At 40.2% G+C, this 22684-nt stretch overlaps 2 protein-coding genes across 2 annotated transcripts in view; one reads left to right on the top strand and one right to left on the bottom strand.

The window, feature by feature from the left end:
- Positions 1–1987: 1987 nt before the first annotated feature.
- dio1 (iodothyronine deiodinase 1) lies at positions 1988–5514 on the bottom strand (the record flags this gene model as incomplete). Its single annotated transcript, XM_083888174.1, has 4 exons — positions 1988–2053; positions 2351–2550; positions 4944–5087; positions 5178–5514. The coding sequence occupies 4 exons, from the start codon at positions 5512–5514 to the stop codon at positions 1988–1990; spliced, it is 747 nt and encodes a 248-aa protein (XP_083744300.1).
- Positions 5515–8709: 3195 nt separating this feature from the next.
- The window catches only part of glis1b (GLIS family zinc finger 1b), a gene marked incomplete at its 3' end in the record, with an annotated part of 73984 nt that continues 60009 nt past the window's right edge, over positions 8710–22684 (top strand). Inside the window, exons 1-2 of the mRNA XM_083888173.1 lie at positions 8710–8786; positions 8922–9263. Of these exons, the coding sequence (XP_083744299.1) occupies positions 8981–9263 (283 nt within the window). The 5' untranslated portion in view covers positions 8710–8786; positions 8922–8980. The remainder of the gene's footprint in view (positions 8787–8921; positions 9264–22684) is intronic.

Raw genomic sequence — 22684 nt, 5'->3', positions numbered from 1 at the left:
TGGCTCTGAGGATGGACAGGTGGACGCCTGGGTGGCTTTCTCTGGAACAGCAGAGTTGTTTCTTTCTTCAAAGGTCAAATGTGATGATGGTGCCATTGGAATAACAGAGGGTCCATCTGCACTCAGGACAGTGGATGGTGTAGCCAGTGAAGATGAACCTTCACAGACAAGGTCCAGAAGGATGAAGGATCTAGAGTTTCAGAGAACTTCCCACGTTATGACACATCCGTGTGCTGCAAAGCTGGTCAGAACTCATCTTGAGAAAGGTGAAGTTGTCTTCAGAGACTTTTTCAATGGTTTGGGTGTTGTCATCCTACTACAAAGTAATTAAAAAGAAGAAGAACTACTTTGACCAAGAGGCAGAGTCAGGTACAGGTGACAGGAAGGAGCTTCAAAGATGAATGATGACTTTTCTCACAGCTCTTCATATATGCTTGAACAGAAGTATTTTCCCTATCTCTAAAAACTTAGCGATAATGTGATGCCCGTCATCATTGGTGTCTTCTCTTGTTTATTTGTTATCTCCAAAGGCATCAAAGACATTTGAAGAATCTGCTGTCCAAAATGTTCTGAAGATACAGACTGGCTCATCGATTTTACAGTATAATAATGTAGAGTAATTCCAGTCTAAATGCTGGAACACCCCGTGATGGACTGGCTGACTGACTCATGTGGAGGATAAAGCGGTAGAAGATGGATGAATGGAAAAGCTGGAACAGTAAAAACGAGGCAAAGGGAGTAAATGTAGAGTAATTGACAATTCTGAAAAGTACCAGCTGACTGTACAAGCCTCTTATGACACACTGACAACGAGACTGAACTTTTAGAATCTCCAGCTGACAGAATTGCCAGGATGCAGAAGAGCTGGGGATTGAATTTGGTCATGGTCAGTCCATCAGATTGTTACTGGTTCATGATCTGATGAAGAAACTGGACACTGAAAAATACTGCGGCACCCTTTGCGATCTCGCTTTTACTGGTTGTGATGTCCCTCAAAAAATGAATTAAACATGAAACCAAGCACTTACCCCCCACCCTCCCTTCCCAAGTGTCTACCAAGAAGACACTATTTTTGCAATTAACAGCCTTCTATCTTCATAATCTGGCCATATAGATTTATTTTGCTTTCTGAAAAAGGGAGTCCAGGTGTAAATGTGTGCCAGAACAATTCCAATATAAAAGACTCTTTTTAATTAAAAAGTTCACGATACATTACACGTATGTCCAATGCTAAACGCCCCAGTATTATTCAAAGAAAACCTACTTTAAAAAAAAATCTTTCATCAAATTACAGTTACAAGAGTTTTACACTGTAATCATCATGACAAAGCAGCCTCCTCTTGAATGTCCTAGTGCACTTAAAGACAAAGGCAAACCTTAAAGGCGCCAAAAACGGTTACTACATTCAAATTCAAAATACCGATGTCTTTTAGGTTTCGTTTTCTCCGCCATTGTAGCTCAGACATAACTGGCAACCCGTGGTTGCTCGGCAGCTGAGACTCAACTGACTGCAATGATTGGTTGCCGGCGGTAGGTGGCGCCACATGCCAAAACATGATTTCAAAACACAAACATGATTTTGCGGTCTGTAAAATATATATTTTTAATGCGCATATTTTGGCTGTATTGTTGTTGTTGAGTTCAGTTTGTTATATGAACATTATTCCTGAGTCTCTAAAATCTGAGCTTTTATGGCCAGTTGCTTTAGATTTATTACATAAGTCTGAGCAGAACCTTCCTGTGTTTCACTTCATCGAGCTACAGAGGCCAATGGTTTAATCTGTAGCTGTCACTAAGAAACACAGGTGAGCTCAAGCTGGAAGGCAGAAAAGCCTGGAGGCAGCGCTACATGCAAGTTTGATGCATGTGTACAACATATGTACGCAAACACTGGCTAAGGTTAGAGATTAGATGAGAGAGGAAGTTTACTGATTGCTGCCTGATTAAAAAAAAAAAAAAAAAGGCCTAGACTTGATTAACAATCTGCTTATTCCATCTTCTCCAGGACTGAACGCACCTCCAATGGACTGTAGCCTGCTGGGCCCTCACTACCCTATAGAGGACAAACAGAGCAAGGGAATTTAGATTTAGATAACAGTTTCATCGTGGCTTTACATATCTGCCAGGTCGAACTTCAACGTGTCATAGCGTGAGTACACAGGATCATTCACACCCAAAGTGCTGTTATTAACGATAATCACATGATTGCATGCAAAGGTTAGCGAGTGCAGATCAAAACAAAACATTAGCGTTGTTACTTTTTTTCCCCTCCCCTGATAAATCACCAATTAGTCGTGTCAGGATAAAAGCACAGGCATTAGCCGTGGTGCCTGCAGTGCACAGAGCTCACCTTGTAGATGACTTTCCCTGCCTGAAGCACATAGAGCCTCTCAGGCAGCGCGCCGTACTTTATGGCAGTGACGTCGTTCATGTCATCCACAACCACGGGACACAGGGGTTCCCTCTGCACCAGGATCTGTGCTGCAGCGAGTCTGTCCTCCAAGGTCCGGTGCTGGCTGATGTCGATGTTGTTGGTAAAGGCCCACTCATCTGAGACGAAGAAGGAGAATGTGATTTCACTGGAATGACTGGAATGACACTGACAGCGGCACAACAGAGACAAAAATCTGAAAGACTCTTTAACGCCGGGGGCGTTTTGTCCTTGTGAGAGACAAATGAAACAAAACGGGTCAGAGGATGAACAAATAAAACAAAGGGTTATTTTTGGACCAGCGGAGCATTAGCTGCTGACATAGGACATATCATCCTTACCTGATTTTCATCAGGATGTACACACCTGATTGCCTTTCATAAATATAGATGATGCTGAGTATTTGGGGCTTGATGAGGTTAAACAGAAGCACGCCACGACTAAATGCAAATTCGGCGAGAAAGCACAATCACAACAAGACCACAATCGAGACGGGAACTCAAATTAGGGCTAGTGCAGTATTTAAATACTGCGTAAAAGTATTTATGTCATAACAGACTTCAACACATCGAGTGATAAATCTGTCACATTTATAGCACACTGCACATACTGTACAGCTAGTAAGTAATTAAACCACTTTCTAGTTTGAAGCCTGTCAAGCCAACTGCTGTGTGATTGACAAACAGACAGACGTTCCTTGAATTAATAGACAGATGTAAAATATTCAGTCCTGCTGGCGCTCTATAGCCAATAAGGAACAGGGATATTAATTGAATATTCTATAGGCAACATGGGTCCTGGCCTATAGTCCATCTTTTGAAGGTTTAAACATTGGCCTTGGACACATTTTAAGACTGGTCAAGAGCATCCATCCATCTTCTACTGATTTATCCTCCACATGAGGGGCAATGGGGCCAAGCTCAGCTGACACAGAGCAAAAAGAGTATGTCAAGCCGTTTTAACATTTAAAAGCTAGCCTGGATATGTATTACAGATACTTCCTATCCACAATGACATTCTTCCTATCCACAATTGTCATTTCAGATATCCACAATTACATTCTTCCTAGGACAAATGACGTCACATTTGTTCATTCATGTGTATTGGGCATTCAATTTCAGATATCCAAAGTTACATTCTGGATATCTAGAATGAACATTCTGGATATCTGCAATAGAATTCTTACTAGGACAAACTCCCATTTCAGATATATTCAATCCAATTGTTACTAGTCATAATAACATTTACGGTAATTGCAATGAAACCACACTGAAGTGACGTCATTTGTCCTAGGAAGAATGTCATTGTGGATAGGAAAAAATGACATAGGAAGAATGTCATTGTGGACAGGAAGAATAGAATTACAGTTATATGTAATACATATTTAGTCTAGCTATTAAATGTTAAAACAGCTTTCTATTAAAGGCAGGGTCACACATGTCGCCAGTCTATCACAGGGACACATATAGAGACAAACAACCATTCACTCTCACACACACACACCTACAGTCAATTTAGTGTGTCCAATTTACCTAATCCCCAAATTGCCTGTTTTTGGACTATGGAAGGAAACTGGAGAACTAGGGAGACAACCCACGAACACAAAGGGAGAATTACACATCATTATTGTGACTGAATGGAAAACATTTTAACATACGTAGTTAGAATGTTTTGATAACTGTTCCCTCCCTTCCCTGCCTTTAGTTATACAAAGTAAAATCCCCTATTGTACAGTTTGTTTTCCTAAACCACAAAGAATTCAAGATCTAAAGAAAACAAATATGGTGGATCACATTGCACACTTCACATTCACAAGCCTGGTTTGTTTTATTTTCATAAAATTGCACAATCCATAATGTGGTTGATAAGACAATGTTGATACAAAAAAAAAGAAGGAAAATTGCAGCATATTTCAATAGATTTCAAGTCAAGTCAAGCTTGGTTTAAAACTTTATATCCTGCCTTCTTTCTCAGGTCTGGCAAATGAAATCTGTCATTAATGTTCCTTTACTCTTCATTATTATCTGAGCAGAGATAATGAACGCACATTTAAGGACATTTTGCTAAGAAGCACATACGGTACCATGACTGTACCCACACAAATTGAACCTCAGTCTCACATATCAAACACCAGACTTCATCAGTGTGGAGTTGGACATTTGAGTAGCTTGTGTGTTTGTTTTTACTCATTTATTCTTCTAATTCTTCATGTTTTCATGTTGTCTTTTGATGTGTGTGTGTGTAGAGCTGAAAAAAAGACTCAATTAATCGATTATGAATCGATGACTAAATTAACTACTTTGATGATCGATTATTTCTTCATGATTAAAACAAGATTTCTGATTGTTTTAGCTTCTTAAATGTGAATATTTTCTTACAATGATATTTAAGAACCTCATTATTTCCAGGTTTGACAAACACTGATCAACTAAAAAAAAAATTGTTTACGTTTTCTGATATTTTATGGACCAAACGATGACTCGATTAATCGTGAAACTGATCGACAGATTACCTGACGAATGAGCCTCTGCGATGTAAATCACTAGAAAGTCAGCTACATCGCTGAAATCCTTGACGAGCTGCTTGAACTCATCAAGTTTGAACATGAACGGAGGTCAGGAGCAGCTGCCGAAGCTCAGCACCAGCGGTCTGTTGTCTGGGGACAAAAACAGAAACACTGCGTCAGGAGGACAAACAAAACAGAGACACTTTCAAACACACACAGTGATCCACAACAGCAGCGCACCTTTCAGAAACTTGCACACGCTGCTTCTCTCTCCGTCCATGGTGACCACAGGTGAGTCCGGAGCGTCTCCCCCGGTGAAAGCCTCCTGTCCCAGGGACAACCACATGTGCTTGGACGCAGTCATGACGAAGTTCTGAGACATGAAGGTCGGACCCCAGTCTTCGTAGTTAAATAGCGGATTCTCGGCCATCGTGGTCTTCTCGCTAACTTTATCCATTATCTTCTTGGCGACGTGTGGTGAAATAAAATGCACAATCCTGAGTGTGATGTTGAGCGTCAGCATGAAGCAAAACTTGCATGCTGTGCAAAAGTACACGCGCAGTTTCTGCAAGAACATGTTTGCTCCTCGACTGGGGAAGCGCCACTGAGAGTTTATCTGTCTTTACGGTCAGACCGCACAACATGTGGGTGCCGCCCACTCCGTGTGTTTACAATGGCCGCAGATACTTTCATGTTCTCACGTTCTCTGTGGGCTGATAGTTATGTAACACGTGTATGAATTCTGCAGTGTCATTCTTGCAAGTCATTAACCACAGTTACAGATAACCGAAAATTCTGTTTTTTTTGCATATCCGCAACTGAATATCTACATTACAACGTCTTTATGACTAATCATAATTCAAGTTCAAGTTATCTTCAATTATCCTCTGTTGAAGATATCTACATTGTCCTTTTTAGGTGTCTTGAATGTCAGATAGTCAGAATGAAGCTGAATAAAACTAAAGCATAATATTTAGAAATATTTTTAAAAAATTGTGAGGTATGAATGTATGTATGTATATGTACTGCATGTATGAATGCATGTGCATGTGCATGTGCATGTGCATGTGCATGTGCATGTGCATGTGCATGTGCATGTGCATGTATGAATGTATATATGGATGTATGTATGGATGTGTAGTGATATGTGAATGTATGGGCCACCGTAGTGACACCCCTGTGATGTCATACGCACACGTTGAAAATAAACCGGCAGTTCTATGAGTGCAACCTACATGGTAGTCACGCTTATTGCCTCCGCATATGATAGTATGTATGAATGAATGTATGCATGTATGTTTGCATGTATGAATGAATTAATGTATGAATGTATGTATGTATGTATGTATGAATGTATGTATGTATGTATGTATGTATGTATGTATGCATGAATGTATGTATGTATGTATGAATGTATGTATGTATGTATGAATTTATGAATGTATGTATGTATGTATGTTGCATGTATGTAAGTATGCGTGTATATATATGCATATGTATGTATTCAGTTATTCTTCAGCACAGTTTTCTACAACTACAATTCCAATGTTAAAAAGGCTTGTCAGGTGCTTTAGAAGGCCTAAATGATTTTCCTATGTGAGTCTCAAGCCCAGTTATATATTCTTGGACTAGGTCTTACTGAGAAGTAAGAAGAAGTAGATAAGTAACAGTTATTCATGGATTTTCACAGATGTTTTCTATCTACTTTACTTGAGTTAGATTAGATTTCTTTGTTGGGGATGTTCATAACTATTTTGTTTTTAAAAGAATGACTTTAGGTTTTGAATCTGGCCCTTAACCCAAACCAGTTCCACTTTGTTTACATATTTACATACATGTTGTTCGAGTGTTATTGGACTGGCCTGATGTTTTAAATGATTTGCACATGAATGGAGGAAAAAAATATTAAAATATTAAACACCATCATTTAAAACATAAGGGTGCTTTAATGTGTGTGTGAAAGCATTTATCAACGTAATTAAATATGAATGAAGTTCATTTGTTATTTGCAAACAACAAATGACCGTAATATCCGGGTGTTCTGTCACACTTGAAAGGGTCCGTAAGGAAACAAGCACAGTGTAAAAATACAGTTTGATTAACTCAAGCATGAATTTAAAAATACACGCTGTGTCAACTGCGACCCATTCATCCCAGTGTTTTACCCCGCAGAAACCACTAGATGGCGCTGCAGATCAGCATTCTAACCAAAGCTGCTTTTACAGTGAAAGTAATCTGTGACAACAGGATTTACAGGAAAGAACGATTGAACACGGGATTAGATGCTGGGGAAATCTTGGAGTATCAGTTGTATGTGTTTGTTTGAGAAATGTCCAAAAATATTATTTAGGGAATTCAGATGGTTTCTTAATAACGGATCACAGACAGATTCAAAAGAGATTCGAATTCTATTTTGAATATGTCTGTGAAATATTGAAAATAAATATTTAAGTATACAGTCAAACTCAAGCAAGAGCCCAAATGCAACCAGTCTATTCATTTAAAAATATATTGAATGTTACATCAAAACAATTGTCTCAATCATACACCATCTGCTTTGACTACTTGTTTGTTCTGCTCTTTTGAGTATAAACTCATAAACCTCAGACATACTATAAAGTTACACCACTGACATCACTGTCAGGGATCTGGACTATGGTGATCATTTATTATAAATACTGTATATGTCAAGTCTGTACAAACCAACTTTGGGAACAAAAATAGAAACAATGCCTTTTCAACAGAGTCAGGTATCATCGTCTTTGACTTTTTGTTTTTAAATCGATGCTATGAAGGTTTTGTTGCCTTGACCCCTCTAATTTTACCTGTTTGCTCAGTTACAGCTGAATTTGGTCAAACAGTTTTTTTTGGGGGAAGTCAGCTTTTTCTATAGCTGCCTCAAAGGAACATCTTGCCTGATGGAACTGCAGCTCGTTTTGAAACAATTTAGAAATATGTCAAAAAAACTTGTCCAGTCACAAGATTGATGGACACTGATTTTATTATTATTATTATTATTATTATTATGATTTGAATAAAGATGTTGTACTGTGTGATCAAGCCTGGTGCCACAAGGGTTCTTATGAATCTATTGAAAAATATGGAGAACAGCAGCATTAGTGGCTAACATCCTAATGAAATGTAAAATAAGAATATAGACATACAGTATATTTTCATAAAATAACTCATTGATTTTGAGTTGATTCATACATTTATGTGTGTATTTTACTTTGAAACAGTGCAGTCCAATGTTAGGCTACTACTTCATGGTTAAATCAATTAATTTTGATATGTGGAAACAGTATATGTGTATATACGCTGCAGGATATAAAAAAAAATGTGTTAAATTGTGCATCCAGATTTTTGCACGTTTTGCAGGTTTCAACTGACAGTGTTCAGTGACTGTATAGCCGTGTGTAGTGCATTACGCCGGAGAGCATATGGGGTCAACACACGCACACACACACACACACACACACACACACACACACACACACACACACACACACACACACACACACACACACACACACACACACACACACACACACACACACACGGAGGAATTCCCAAACTTTGCATCCAAGCTCAGATTTACAACACTGCTGTCCTGATCCAGATCTTATCCTCCCACTGAAGCGCGGACGCATCAGAGTCTCCACTGCTGCTGAGAGAGAGAGGGAGAGAGAGAGAGAGAGAGAGAGAGAGAGAGAGAGAGACTCATGGGATGCTGATGATTGATCCGGACTAAGAGGATGCTATCGATGCGGCTTGCAGATGTTTCCCCCTCCAGTTTGTTCAGCATGCTGATGCGCACAATGAGACCTGTCCTCCTCTCAGACACGGTAGGTGTTCCCTCATCCCTCAACTCTCACTCTTTTTCCCCAGTGTTGTTGATCCTTCCTGGGCTCATGTTTACAGCATCCTCCTCATAGGTGTGTGTGTGTGTGTGCGCGCGCGTGTTCTCTCGTGTGCCACAGGTAGTGTGAGCAGCAGCAGCAGCAGCAGTCGCGCGCGCACTGTATGGGAACGCCGGGTCATCGATGCAGAACTCCTCAGCGCTGTTCGGGATGGTCAGCCACTGTCAGACCCCCGCGTTCACGGACTTCCCCGGCATAACGCTCTCCATGTTCGGCGGCAAGGCGGACATCTGCGCGCGGCGACCCGGGAGCGGCGCTTTTGGATCTCAGCTCTGCCGGAGCCCACATGACGCCGCGACTGCCATGAGCTGCGCCAGCCCCAAGCGGCTCTGCGCGGCGTCCGAGCCAAAAGCGCATGTGTCAGCCAAAGCTCCGCGCTCCTGCTTCTCTCTCGCACCCGTGCAAGGTAAGGTCCCGAGCCCCGGGTTATTTGATGCTGCAGAGGTGACTGCAGGTTGGAGCTGATTAAATCGATAGACAATATGAATGTGATTGTAATTAATCATTAATAATATTATTGGGCATCACTGAAAATAGTAGAGAAGATAATTCGCGATATATCGTTAATTATTACCGCGATACAATTTCTGATGATTAAAGATTCAAGTTTTACTCCAGAAAACAACAAACACATGTTAAACAGAAACATTTCACAATTTCCTGAGGCAAAATATTTATATGTCTCATATGTGCATATAGTGTCCATGCACAGTGTACGCATATCTATATATAATTTGAACCTGTGTTATACAGAAGAAAATGACACCACCGCAGATACTGTTTAGTGAACACGTGCAAGAGCTAATTGAGAGTAAATTGAGGAGAGTTTTGTCAAACAGCAGCAGCTGCTTCATTCCTGCCAATTTGACCAATTAGTGGGTCACGGAGATTGATGAAAAAAGAGCCGCCATGTGAAACACTGCTGTTTCATCATCCTTTGATGCGACTGCTGCTCAGACTGTTTGTGCTGCGAGCTCTGTTGTTGTGCAGCGGTGGATTAGGGCCTCGCTAATTAAAGCCAGAGCTCACTGGGATCCTTGGCCACGCCGTTCATAAATAACAGCATAATCAAAGTGTCTGTTGCTTGCACATGAGGGCCATGTGAAGTGATGTGCTGTATGTGCAGCGACTGCCAAGCATAAGCCAGCATTTCCTAGGGATGTTAACAAGGCATGGCAGCGTTTAGTTAGTGTGATGTTGACTCGTTTTAGATGAAGAGAAACTGTGGCAACTCTGAGCCTTTGACAGGTTGGATCCGTATCAATGAATGGATTCTGACTTTGCCTGTAATTTAAAAAAAATTAAAAAAAATGCTCAAGTGACATTTTAATGACCGTGTAATCTAAATTTGATGCCTTGCAAAACAATAAAATAAGACACAACTTTGGCTCATTGGAGACGTTCAACAACAACAACAATAACTGAAACAACAACTACACAGAGAGTCCAGAGTGGAAAGTGGTTTCTCAGTGTGTGTGGAAGTCTGATCCCTCCTGTTTAGGCAGAGTGTTGTTGTGAGAGGGCGGAGGTAATTACAGCCCCCCCAATCCTAAATTATGATTAGTAGAAGAAGAAGAAAAAAAATACTTTAATATTAGCAGTCATCCTTGCAGCAAGAAGAAGATCAACAGATTGGATTATTGTTTCTTCTCGCTAAACACAAACCATATGTTTGCTGAGTGTGTCTCAGCATTTATGAGTTGTGTTGGAGCACAGTCGTGCCCTCAGAGCCTCCATCCCCAGCATCCCCGCACCAGAATGAATCGTCTCATTGTCTCTGCAGCGCTTTTGAACTCCTGCTTCCCGTAAAAATCTGTGGGAATGCAAGATGTATAATGTGTTTGTGGATTATGTTGTACGGATTAACGCCGGAGCGAGACGCACACACACACACACACACTCACACAGGCTTGTCTGTTTGTTTTGCTTTGATTCAGTGAGGCGGTTTATTGATATTTTTTAATAATTTCAGTATCTTGTGGCTTTGTGAATCAAAGCAGCTTTTTGTGGAAACACAAGCCAACGACTGTTTCCTTTGAATCAGCTTCACATAGAAAAGTAATTGTCATATTTATTTTATTTATTTTGCAGTAATATTGATGAATAAAACCTTTGATTTGCCTAATGTTGTATGTCAACATGTTCCAGACATGTGTGTGTGTTGTTTTACAGGCTCCTTTGTGGAGTACGTAGTATGGAAGTGATCTCAGGACTCATCAGTCTTTTGTATCATGCCTCATTTCAGACTGATCGTGTTACACACTCCCATTTTAGGGACAGAGCCAGAGTTTTAAACTGCATTTTCAACCATGACTTTTCAGATTCATATACTGAAAAGAATCCCTGAACAAACACAGGCTGCAATGAGTCTCTTGAAGGAAGTGACGCATGAGGGAGATGTCTGACCCGATCGTGTGTCGTGCGATTGCAAAATGTAAACACTTGCTAATTGATAAAAGTAATAAAACGCAGTGTACAGACGATGTGTCACCTAATCCTCAGTTTTATTATTACTTAAGGGATTGTCCAAGTACTAAAAAATGTAACTCTATGCTGTGATTTTTAATGAATTTAATCAAAAATGTGTCTGTGCGTTTTTATTTAGGACAGATTTAGGACACTGAGTGTTAAATTACAGACTAAAGGAGCTGTATTTTGGTTGGATGTTACCTTTTCTTTTAGAAATGGAAACATTTGCATACATTGCATCGAGGCACAGATTTTACAGCATAAATCATAGGTGTGTATTGTGCTGTGTGAGAAGGAACAGCGGCTGATGCGACTCTATAACCGTGCTATAAATATTAGTGGCCACCAGCAATGAAAATATTGAGCTTGCAAAGAAAAACACTTGACCCCTCTTGAAAAAGAATATCAGGTTTGAATGAAAGCGTGTACTCCCGCATCATTTGACCGTTTACTAAAGTTTCTCCTCCCTCTCTCTCAGATAAATGTCGACATATGTCTGTTTATTCAGCCTGTAAAGAGATGAGTAATGGCCTCATAAATCTGATCATTGTTAAAAACATTTTTTTTTACATTTCTTTTTTGACGCACACATCAGCACAGCGTGGCAGGTTCCCCATTCAGTCTCAACACATGTGTACACACCTGTATGTGAGGACACAAGCATCCATTTGTAATTCATGCAGACACTGTGCCAACATATACTCACACACACACTGACCCGCTCACACACATACAGTGTATAAACATACACATTTGTGGTAAAGTGGCATTGGCACTAAAAGTCGAATCCCCACCACCCCCCAAAACAGACTTAATTTCCTGTGTTTAACGCAGCAGCAGCAGCAGCAGCAGCAGCAGCATCAGAACACATCAGATTACAGGGTGATAATCTGACTGTTATGAGAAACAAGCATCTGTTACAACACTTTTGAGCGTCTGCTGCTGTGTCAAACACTCAGCGACAGCTTCCCACTGCGGCCTGCGAATTATTCTGGACGTGATCATGTGAGTGCAAAGAGGAATGCATTAAGTGCTTTTCTTCAGTTATTTCTTGTCGCTACCATCTATTCTGTATTCTGTTTGCAAGAAGGCCGGGAAAAGAATTGTCGATATTCTAAATATGCTTGAAATATTTACTCTCATTAAAGCACAGAGCCTACATATGTGAGAGCATGTGTTCCCATTTAAAATATCAGTGTTATAGCTTCTTTTTTTGACAGAGTCTCCTCTGCAGATTTGTGTTATGTCAAATGTTTCTGGGGTAATGTTTGCTTCAGCTGTTTCGTGGCATTCTGGGTTTTTCGTAAATTGCCACGAACTTCAAGCTTATAATTGTTAAACGTTTAGCTTTGATGTATGCACTGAGCATATTGTTTGTTCCTCTTGGATATCAGTTTGTGTTGTTGTTTTTTACTTGTGTCACTGTGACATTATTATACCAGTTTAAGTGGAGTGGGCGTGTGACGGGAGTCCGTATAAATAAGTTTGTTACTTTTGAGGTTGTTTGATGGTTTTGTGCTTATTGTTTGTGTTGTGCATATCGGTTTGATTCAGAAAGACTGAGAGGCTGGTTATGGATCCAAAATCTTCTCCAACTCAAAATATACACAGTATATCCTTTTTTCACCAAGGGTTACCACATGTCATATTTTAATATAATTATCATATCCTCTAGGACAGCTACTGAATCAATCCTTTGCGATGGTGCTGTTTTCTGGTTTGATAATTTGACAGTGGAACTAAACTCGCCAGATAAGATTTGATAAGAGAAGCAAGAATAGATAAAGGTTTTTTTTAAAATATTAATTTATTCTGTATGGAATTGAGATTTTATCTAATTTTACCTACATTTTTCCATCTCATTCAAATGATCAAATTGATCGTCAGCAACACACTTGAAGCACCGTCACCTCCTCAAAGAATGTATTCTCTGTTTAACCCTAGAACACCATTGCCGGTTGCAAATACATTTATGTGATTTTTATGAAAACCAAGTTTTCATCTTGATTATTATTTTTTTTTTTTTGTTGAAATTTTTTGTTCCCAAATTCCTAATTTTCCAGTAATTTTGGAGCATTTTAATATGGTCCCCTCATGATGCTTTTCTTTCATTTAGTTAGACATGACACAGTTTAAAATAAAAGAACACTACTCAAATGTGTCATGTATTGTCATGCTTTGATATATTTTGATGACAGGTACTTTTTATTGGGTGTATTTATTATCTCGGGTAAAAATCACCCGGCGTTAGTGATGATGTTTTGAATTTGAGCGATAGTGTTCTAGGGTTAAAAGAGAAAAGACTAAATTAAGAGCCAAATTACACTTTTTGTTTTAATGTAATTGAATTTTAAAGGTGCATTATATAATAAATCTAAAGCAACTGGCCATAAAATCCTCCTAATATGTCACAGAGACTCAGGAATTATGTTTATATAACAAACTGAACTCATCAACAACAAATGTACAGCCAAAATATTTGCATTAAATATATATATTTTGCAGACTGCAAATCATGTTTATGTTTTGAAATCATGTTTTAGCATGTGGCTACACCTACCGCCGTCTACCAATCATTGCAGTCAGCAGAGTCTCAGCTGCCGAGCAACCACAGGTTGCCAGTTACGTCAGAAAACTAAACTTAAAAGACCTCGGTATTTTGAATTTGAATGTAGTAACAGTTTTTGGCCACATTCTTACATATGGCACCTTTAAGTAGGTGAGGATACAACACTTGTAGCAGCAAAGCCTGCTAATTTAATTTAATAAGTTTGACCTATGTTTTTTAACCACTGACATTTTATTTTACTTTGTTGTGAACATTTTTAGTATAATTGTTATATTATTTGTAGATTTTGTGCACAGCTGTGTTTTGTGTTGGCAGACAAACTACTAGTATTAACAAATAGCCATAAATCTCTGCATGTGCCTCTACATGTGGACATATTCATTCATGTGGCAGTCGTACAGTAACAGTAGCGTTCTCCTCTTTCTCATCAGTCAGTACATTCCCATGCACTTAGAGCCGTTCTCAGCCCACGTCTTCTGAGTCTCGTATGAGCTCAGCAGTGAGTTATGGGGCAAATGCGAGGGTGCTGCCTGGGAAAGGTGTTTCAGGGTGTAATGTTTGCAGCATGTTCCGTTGATTCATAAAGCCGAGGCCCGGTGATGATTCTGCAGAGGTATTCCCGTAAACCTCTGTCTGGCTGAGGCGTCGAGGAGGGAATGCTGGGTAATGGAATAGGGGGCACTTCCTGAGTCACGACCACTGGAGAGGGAGAGTGAGAGAACACCCCTCGCTCTTCTGGCATCTGCTCGGCTGAATCACCTCAATCAAACTTGGCCAGGAATAGACATGACGTGTGTGGAAACAGGAGATAAATGGACAAGTGTTGCATCAACTTGATTGTGGTTGGATTCAATGAGAGATTTATGGGGGGGTTGCAACTTTTGCTGCTCGACTATCTCCTGAAGTAGTCATCTGAAATGGTTTAAAAAAAAAAAAGAAGAGAACATCTTAGCATCAGATTTTCTTTAACTTCTCCACAGTCAGTGTCATTCGGGTCAGATGTTCCCATTCTGATGTGACCAGTGTGGTATGACTGTGGCATCTCACTGTGACCAAAGGCATTCTGATTTTCATGCTGCCAAAGAAGCCCAAACAGTCACACAGCAAAAAAAAAAAGAAGAAATATCTGGTTTGAGTAAGTGTTGAAATATCTCTGGAATATCGGGAGAGAAATGTGCTCTGGGCCTCAGTTTAATCAAGAAAAAAAAGCTGGCTCAGGTATGTCATGTCATTAAAATGTATTTTTAGAAGCAAACCTCGCCTGGAGAACTACTTGCAGGATTTCACACACTACATTCTCATTGACGAGATTGGTTAAAACTGCCAGGCCCTGTGTATTTGACATTTTTACCCGTTTGTAGCACAGTCGCTCTGTGATCATTTGCTCCATGCCCACGGCTGACTATAGCGTCTGTATTACTCATCCATTTTTCAGACAGCAGCAACTCCTCTCGCGAAAACCTCTCTGTGTATGACTTAGCGCACAAGTGGGTTTTTGATTTACATCTCTGCTGTGCCACTTGCTGTTCTTGGCTCGACTTTGCTGTGTTTTCATCAAAGAAAAATCCGCTTCGCTGTGACTGTGGCAGTTAAGGCGGCCGTCCGCCGCTGTGCTGCCTCTGCCAGAGCAGGGCCGCGAGCCGATGGGGCCCTCACAGCTGTCAGCTGGAGTGAGAGAGACAGAAAGAAAGAGAGAGAGAGAGAGAGAGAGAGAGATGTGGCCATACAGGTCAGGGATTCGTTGACCCCAATAAATAAGCAGTGTGTGAGTGTTAAAATGGACGTTTCAGCCATCTGAGTCCATTATGACGAGGCTGCTGCAGCATCTTTTCCACTAGACGAGTGAGTAACATTCACAACATGCCACAGTTGCTAAGTGTGCAGTGCTTTAGGAATGAGCTGACGTGATTCGTTCAGTATTGCATCAGTCCAGTACTGGTGAAAAAAATCTAAAATCTGATGTGATAGAAAAATCCCAAATAAGATATAGATATTCATTAGGCAGAGGCTGTAAACAGAGACGTACAACAGCATGGTTTTGTTATCTTTTAACATAACAGAAGGAAAAGTGTATTTGTTAAGTGATTTTATGTCATTTTTAAAAAGACCATTGGCGCTTTTCCACTATACAGTTCTAGCACTACTTGGCACGGCTCGACTCTATACTCGGTTTGGTATCAGACATGTTTTTTCATTTTTTCCATTACTCCTCAACATGGGTGGGGCCGTCAGGAAAGTGCAGCGAAGTCGTTTTTTATACACGACACAAACACGCAAACTAGTGACAAGCAAAGCAGTTGTTTTCACTGAATCATTAGAATCAGTTAATCAAAAACGTTAGTTCAGTACTTCCTGCATGACCAGAGCGCAGACTCCGTCTGACACAGTCACTGAACTGAAATATGACTAAATGAGTTGTGAGTCGGCTCACGATCACCGGCGTTCAGCAGCGCTGTCACTAAACACACCAGACTCCTCTGTTAAATGTTGTGATTTTAGACATTTCCTTGCTCGATGACGGAGATGAACGCATGTTTTCAGGATTTTTAAGTCTTTTTTTTTTACTGATCTACAGTTCGGCATTGTTCAGGTTGATTCTTGTGTCGGACTTCGCGCTCATGATGACACCACCAGTGATGACACTTTCCGACCAACGAGTGACCGGCAGTTTGTTGATGTCACATTTTAGTATTGGCTCAGTTTGTTTGGAATCTCACCAGAGCAGGTACTAAAAAAAAGTACCAGGTACTATCGCGAATGGAAAAGTAAAATAGAGTCGTGCTAGAACCATATAATGGAAAAGCGCCATATGTGTGACTCATATCGGTTGGTATCAGTGTCAGTATTGGACATGAAACAGTGGTATCGGGGCCGTCCCCGGTGCACGTATAAACACATTGCCGTGTAAAACTGCTACAGGTTCAAATTCTCAAATAAATGAACTTACGTAGTGTCTGAAATGACCCTTTTTATGAGGCTGGTCATGCTAGAGATTTGTCAGCCAACCAGCCCAACATTGGCTGCAAGCGCATGAACGAAAACAAAAACGGGCAAACACGATGCGAGCTGAGGCTGTTTTAATGTCTTCATTAGAGCGCAGGAGAAAGCAGCCAAAAAAGACCAGAGTTTTTTTCTCTCTCTCCTGTTCTCTCTCTCTCTCTCTCCGTCTCTGCCAGGAAGCCTCCACGGGGCAGTGCCCAGTCAGCTCACGGCACCATTGGCTGGCACAGTCCCAGAGAACTATGAAAGACATTATAAAGCTTAATAGTGCAGTTTATATACTTTATTAGTGCTCATTAATAGAAGCCCAGCATTCTGGAAGAATTACTTATTCTCTAGTCATGTGCAATCCGACCCAGCAGCTGTATTAAGTTGCTTACTTGGACTAATAAGTACACAAAGGAGCGATAGAATGAAGGCTGCTTTAAAGAAAACCCTCTGTGCTGCTGCTCGTCGTTTGAATGAAGTGAGTGGACATCAATCACAAACCTCCGAGGTTGACAACTTGCACTTCTCTCCTCTCCTGATTTGGACTCAGATATTCATGTGTGCGTTACGTGTTGGCAGATATAGATCCGTACACATTATTGTCCTAGATACGGGGCCAAGTTTCATCACATAATATCTGCAGAATTATTCTTTCAAGGAGTTGTTTCAAACACTGGCAAGCAAAAGGTTTCCGAGTCAAAATTTATTATCGCTCATGTATGGCTCCAATTCAAGAACTCTTAGGTTTCATCAGTTCAGAGATTGATATCGCCGTGTTCATCCAGTGTCAGCACCGAGGCACAGGTGGACCCATGTTTTGTCAGAATGTTTCTTTTTTAAGTAGCACATCTGGACAGCATGGTGCTGCCTGATTGGAGGAAGTGGAGGATTTTGGGAAAAAAAGGGGATTCTGGTGCCCTGTTCCAGTTAATGCTTGTAACTCTGAGTTGCATGGAGCTTTGCCAGGCCGACACTGGATGTTAATAAAGTGTAGGAGGCTCCGTGCCAGCACTGTGAGCTTTAAAGCTTAGGGTTATTTTTACAGACAATTATATTTGAAAGAAAAAACTGTGGCTCAGCATCACAACAAGGAGATGGTGTATGCGATAAGAAGATGAAATTTCTCATGATGTGATGCGGTGGAGTGCATGGGTATTTTTTTTTTTCCTCCTGTGGGAAATTCTTGTGTATGAGAACTCGCGGAAAAAAAACAAACAAGTCAATAACGTTTGTATTATTCCCCAAATTATTTTTAGGTTTTCAAATAAGCATGCACTGCCTTACTACTGGAACACACCCTATTATTATGAATAATAATAATAATATTAATAATAATAAACTTCAGTCACACTGAAGGGAATTTAGGAAACACATATTCACCATTAACTAGGTGCTTACTAACATGCATATAAGTAGCATACTAGCCCTTTATTAGTAATCATTAAGCACATAATAACACCTTATTCTACATAACCTTATTCTACCTCTATCACAACAAGAATTAAGATTTTTCCTACATAAGGTGTATTTGCATGTTAGTAAGCACCTAGTTAATGGTGAATATGTGTTCTCTAATCTAAAGTGTTACCAAAACTTTATTTGCATAGCACCTTTCATGCAAGGATTGCAGCTCAAAGGGCTTCATAATAAAAGGAAAATACAATTTAAAAAGCAAATACAACAATAAGACACAAGACAGGGTGAAATGAAAAGAAAAACTAAAAAAGTAAAAGCCCTTTTTTAACTTTAAAATAAACTAACCATGCAAATAAAACATAACACAGGGTGGAATAAAAAAGGAGCTAGTTGAAGGTAACAGTTAAAAGATAAGTTTAAGTCTTTTAAAAATATCTAGTGAGCTGGCTTCCCTGATAACTAAAGGTAGTGTGAAGTATACATTGATGACTGTCACAACTACAATATTTGCTGTGGTCTTAGTGTGCACTGCTGAGTCACGCAGTATCTCATGGTAATCCATGAGTTGTCTATTAATGCTCCACTTTTTGTCCGTCACATGTCAGCGCGTTTGTTTAATATCCTTTGACAGAGCGGTTGCCATACAGAGGGTTGATGGAGTGTACCTGTGAGATAACTTTGGCTCGTACATGCGGCACAGATGTCGGCTTGACTTCGCTCTCTGCAGCTAAAAACCGCATCTTGCAGATGAGCAGAGCCAGTTTCCTCCATGGGAAACCAGTAGAGACATCTGTTATCTGGCTCCCGTATCTGTCTGATTTACATTATCTGCATTAAAGTGCATTTGAGAGAAGGCTGTGCAGTTTTCATTATGATGATGGCCATAATATCGTTCCGTGATTCTAAAGAAAAGAGAAAAATAGTTTGGCTCGAAGCAGTTTTGTTGAAGACAATCAGTTCTGTCCTTCTTTGAGTCACCGTTGCCAACATTAAGTCTTTTTCTCTATTTGAACTACGGCTCGTATGGGTTGTGCAATATGTGTGTTAAATGGATCCATATTACCCCGAGTAATAGCCTCAGTATGCACTCTTCATTAACATGCTTAACATTCCCCCCAAGACCCAGAAGTCGGCTTCTATAATACACTGCTTAACACAAACATCATGTTGGACACTTAGGATCTCTTATGGGGCTCATTGCTGGCAGTTTTAGTAGCGAGGAGGTTTGGAGTGTGTGTTTGTGTGTGTGTGTATGTGTGTGTGTGTGTGTCAAAGCTGAGGACAAGTTCAAGGTAGACAAGTTCCTCAATTTTGAGCATATTAAACTTGAAAAGTTAATGAAAAAAATAAAGCATCTTGAATCTTGAATCTTGAATCTTGAATCTTGAAAATACACCTTTCACAGCTAATTAGAGCAGAGACTAAAGAGGGGGTGTTTTTTTTTTTAAACATTACAGCATTACATTTTTTTGTTGTTGTTGATGCGGTCAGCTACTGGCCACATGTTCCCAAATTTGCCTGACAAAATAAAATATGTCAGTACTTGGCCTATTAAATATGGAGGAGTTACTAATATGGCATGAGCGCATCATTCACTGAAACTTGCGTCCACGTGCGTCCATGTGCATTTGTGAATCAGCGCACATGTAGCCATTATTGTCTGTAATTATGCATGAGTTTTAATCCGTTTTTAATGCATCAATGCATTTAAAAGCATCAGCCTAAACAAGTTGGGTTGGAACTGCTAAGAGTGAAGAAAACTGGGAAAGCTTTTTTGTTTTATTAAGTCAAACCATTTGTTATGCATTGACAGTAAAGACACAGGTGATTATATAGGAACAACAATAATAGGAGCGGCATTGTTGTTCATTTATTTTATATGATTTTTTTGGGTAACACATATTCACCATTAACTAGGAGCTCACTAACATGCATATAAGTAGCATACTAGCCCTTTATTAGTAAATATTAAGCACGTATTAACACCTTATGTAGGAAAAATGTTAAAGGTGCCATATGTATGAATGTGGCCAAAAACGGTTACTACATTCAAATTCAAAATACTGAGGACGTTTAGGTTTTCGTTTTCTAACGTAACTGGCAACCCGTGGTTGCTCGGCAGCTGAGACTCTACTGACTGCAATGATTGGTAGACGGCGGTAGGTGGCGCCACATGCCAAAACATGATTTCAAAACATAAACATGATTTGCAGTCTGCAAAATATTTTTTTTGAATGCAAATATTTTGTCTGTACTGTTGTTGTTGGTGAGTTCAGTTTGTTATATGAACATTATTCCTGAGTCTCTGTGACATATTAGGAGGATTTTATAGCCAGTTGCTTTAGATTTATTACATAATGCACCTTTAATGTAGAATAAGGTGTTAATATAATGCTTAATGATTGCTACTAAAGGGCTAGTATGCTACTTATATATGTTAGTAAGCACCTGGTTAATGGTGAATATGTGTTCCCTAATCTTAAGTGTTACCACAAAATCGTATAAAATAAATGTCACTCCTATTATAGTTGTTCCTATATAATTACCTGTTTCTTTGCTGTCAATACATAACATTGGTGATGGGCGGGTTTTGATGAAAAAGAGACTTTGAAGATTTGCTCTTTATGGAAATCGGCTCATAGATGTGCGCGCTGCCTTGACATTTACAGCATCTTTACAATGAAGCCAAAACCCCATCAAGACGAGGTTCAGTCACCTTTAAACAGACACTCTGGCGTTCATGATCCACACAGGCAGGACACATGGGTTCAAACTGCTTCAGTAACCAATAAACATTCCTGTTGCAGGAAATGTCTCTCGTATATCACCAGCTGCTTTTGACAAGGATATTTAGGAAGAGTATTTTGGCTTTCTCCCGAGCACACCCTCACTGACGTCGGGTCACAGATTTAGTGCGGAGATAGAGCGTTGAAGGCAACGGGGCTGGATTTACTCCCTCCTCTCATTATCTGTGTTTGTCTAACTTTTACCCTTTAAAAGTCAGCTAACGTCACATGTTGACTAATATGGATTAAAGAAAAAAAAGCAGAATCAGGCACTTTCACTTCGACACTGATCTAATAGGCATGTGGTTGAAAGTTGAAATGAATTAGGGAGCGTCAAAGCCGTGACAGCCCAGGTGCTGAGCACTTGGCCCAGCTTAGCGGAATCTCGGCCAATTGGAAAATGCTCTGCAGAATTTATCTGCACTGTTCTCCCTTGACAAATTATTTTATTGTTCCCGTCACAGTTGGTTTGAATTTACCTTTTTGGCTAATGATAGCCTGAGACCATGTGGGCTATTGTCATTCCTTTCCTCGGCTTAGATACTGTGACTGGAGGAACTCTCATTTAGAAGACCCCCATGGAACACAAGCTTACCAACACACAACAGAAGGTATCTACAAATCTACAGTTAACACAGTAAAACACTTGTGTTGATAGCTTAAGGAAGTCGCTCGTCATATGCCTGTGCTTCAAATTGTAGGGCATAATCTTTTTTACACAATGCAGATTAAGCCTAAAAACTCCACAAGACTTTCTCTATATTTTAGTGCTTTTAGTGCGTTAACGGCGTCAACAGCATCAACGGCGTCAACAGCATCGGCATCGGCGTTAACGAATGGCACGTTTCCATGACGACTGACCGAAAAAAGACACGTGTGACTTCATAATTACGTACCGCGGCACCGGAGTCCAGGCTTCGTTTACCAGTTAGCCCTGTGAGCTACATTAGCTCCTTTAGCGCCGTTAGCGCGCCTACAGTCGAATTTGAGCGGTCTGTTTATTAAACGAAAAGAGCAGCGCTACAAATAACCAGCGTACCTGTGTACTGCCTATGTGTGCCTCTGTTTTTAAAGTTTATTGTTACTTTAGAGACTAATTTTAACAATTGGGAGTCACACGCGTCTTTTTCCGTCATGGAAACAGGTCATGCGTTAACGTTGACGCCGTTAATGCCGTAAACGTGCCCATCGCTCTTATATTTCTAAGACTCTGTGCTAGAGTGACTGGTTATAGGAGTGAATTAAACTGCTCAAACTTCAAGAAGACCAAACAGGGGCAGAATAATAACATCATCATCATCATCAACAACAACAACAAGATAACCTAAAGTTACACACTGCAGCTTTAAGGTCAGTACGCTGTAAGTGGCTCGGTGGCATGACCTGAGTGACTGTCAGTCAAACTGGGTAATGCTGCTTCCTGAAAGGACCAAACTTCTGTACAATCCCCCCTCGGTGAACTCCAGACCCTGCTCCAAAACCCTTTAATCACATTATTCAGTGTGTCTCATGTACCGGGACTAGCAGATATGCTGTGTGTGAGCTGCAGATGGGAGAGAGATAGGGTGAAACTCCCCTCGCGTCCGAGCCCTGCACTCT

The sequence above is a fragment of the Microchirus variegatus genome (genome assembly GCF_963457635.1).
Source record: "Microchirus variegatus genome assembly, chromosome: 4".
In the NCBI taxonomy this organism is placed as follows: Eukaryota; Metazoa; Chordata; class Actinopteri; order Pleuronectiformes; family Soleidae; genus Microchirus; species Microchirus variegatus.
This window is presented reverse-complemented; position numbering and strand designations above follow the sequence as displayed.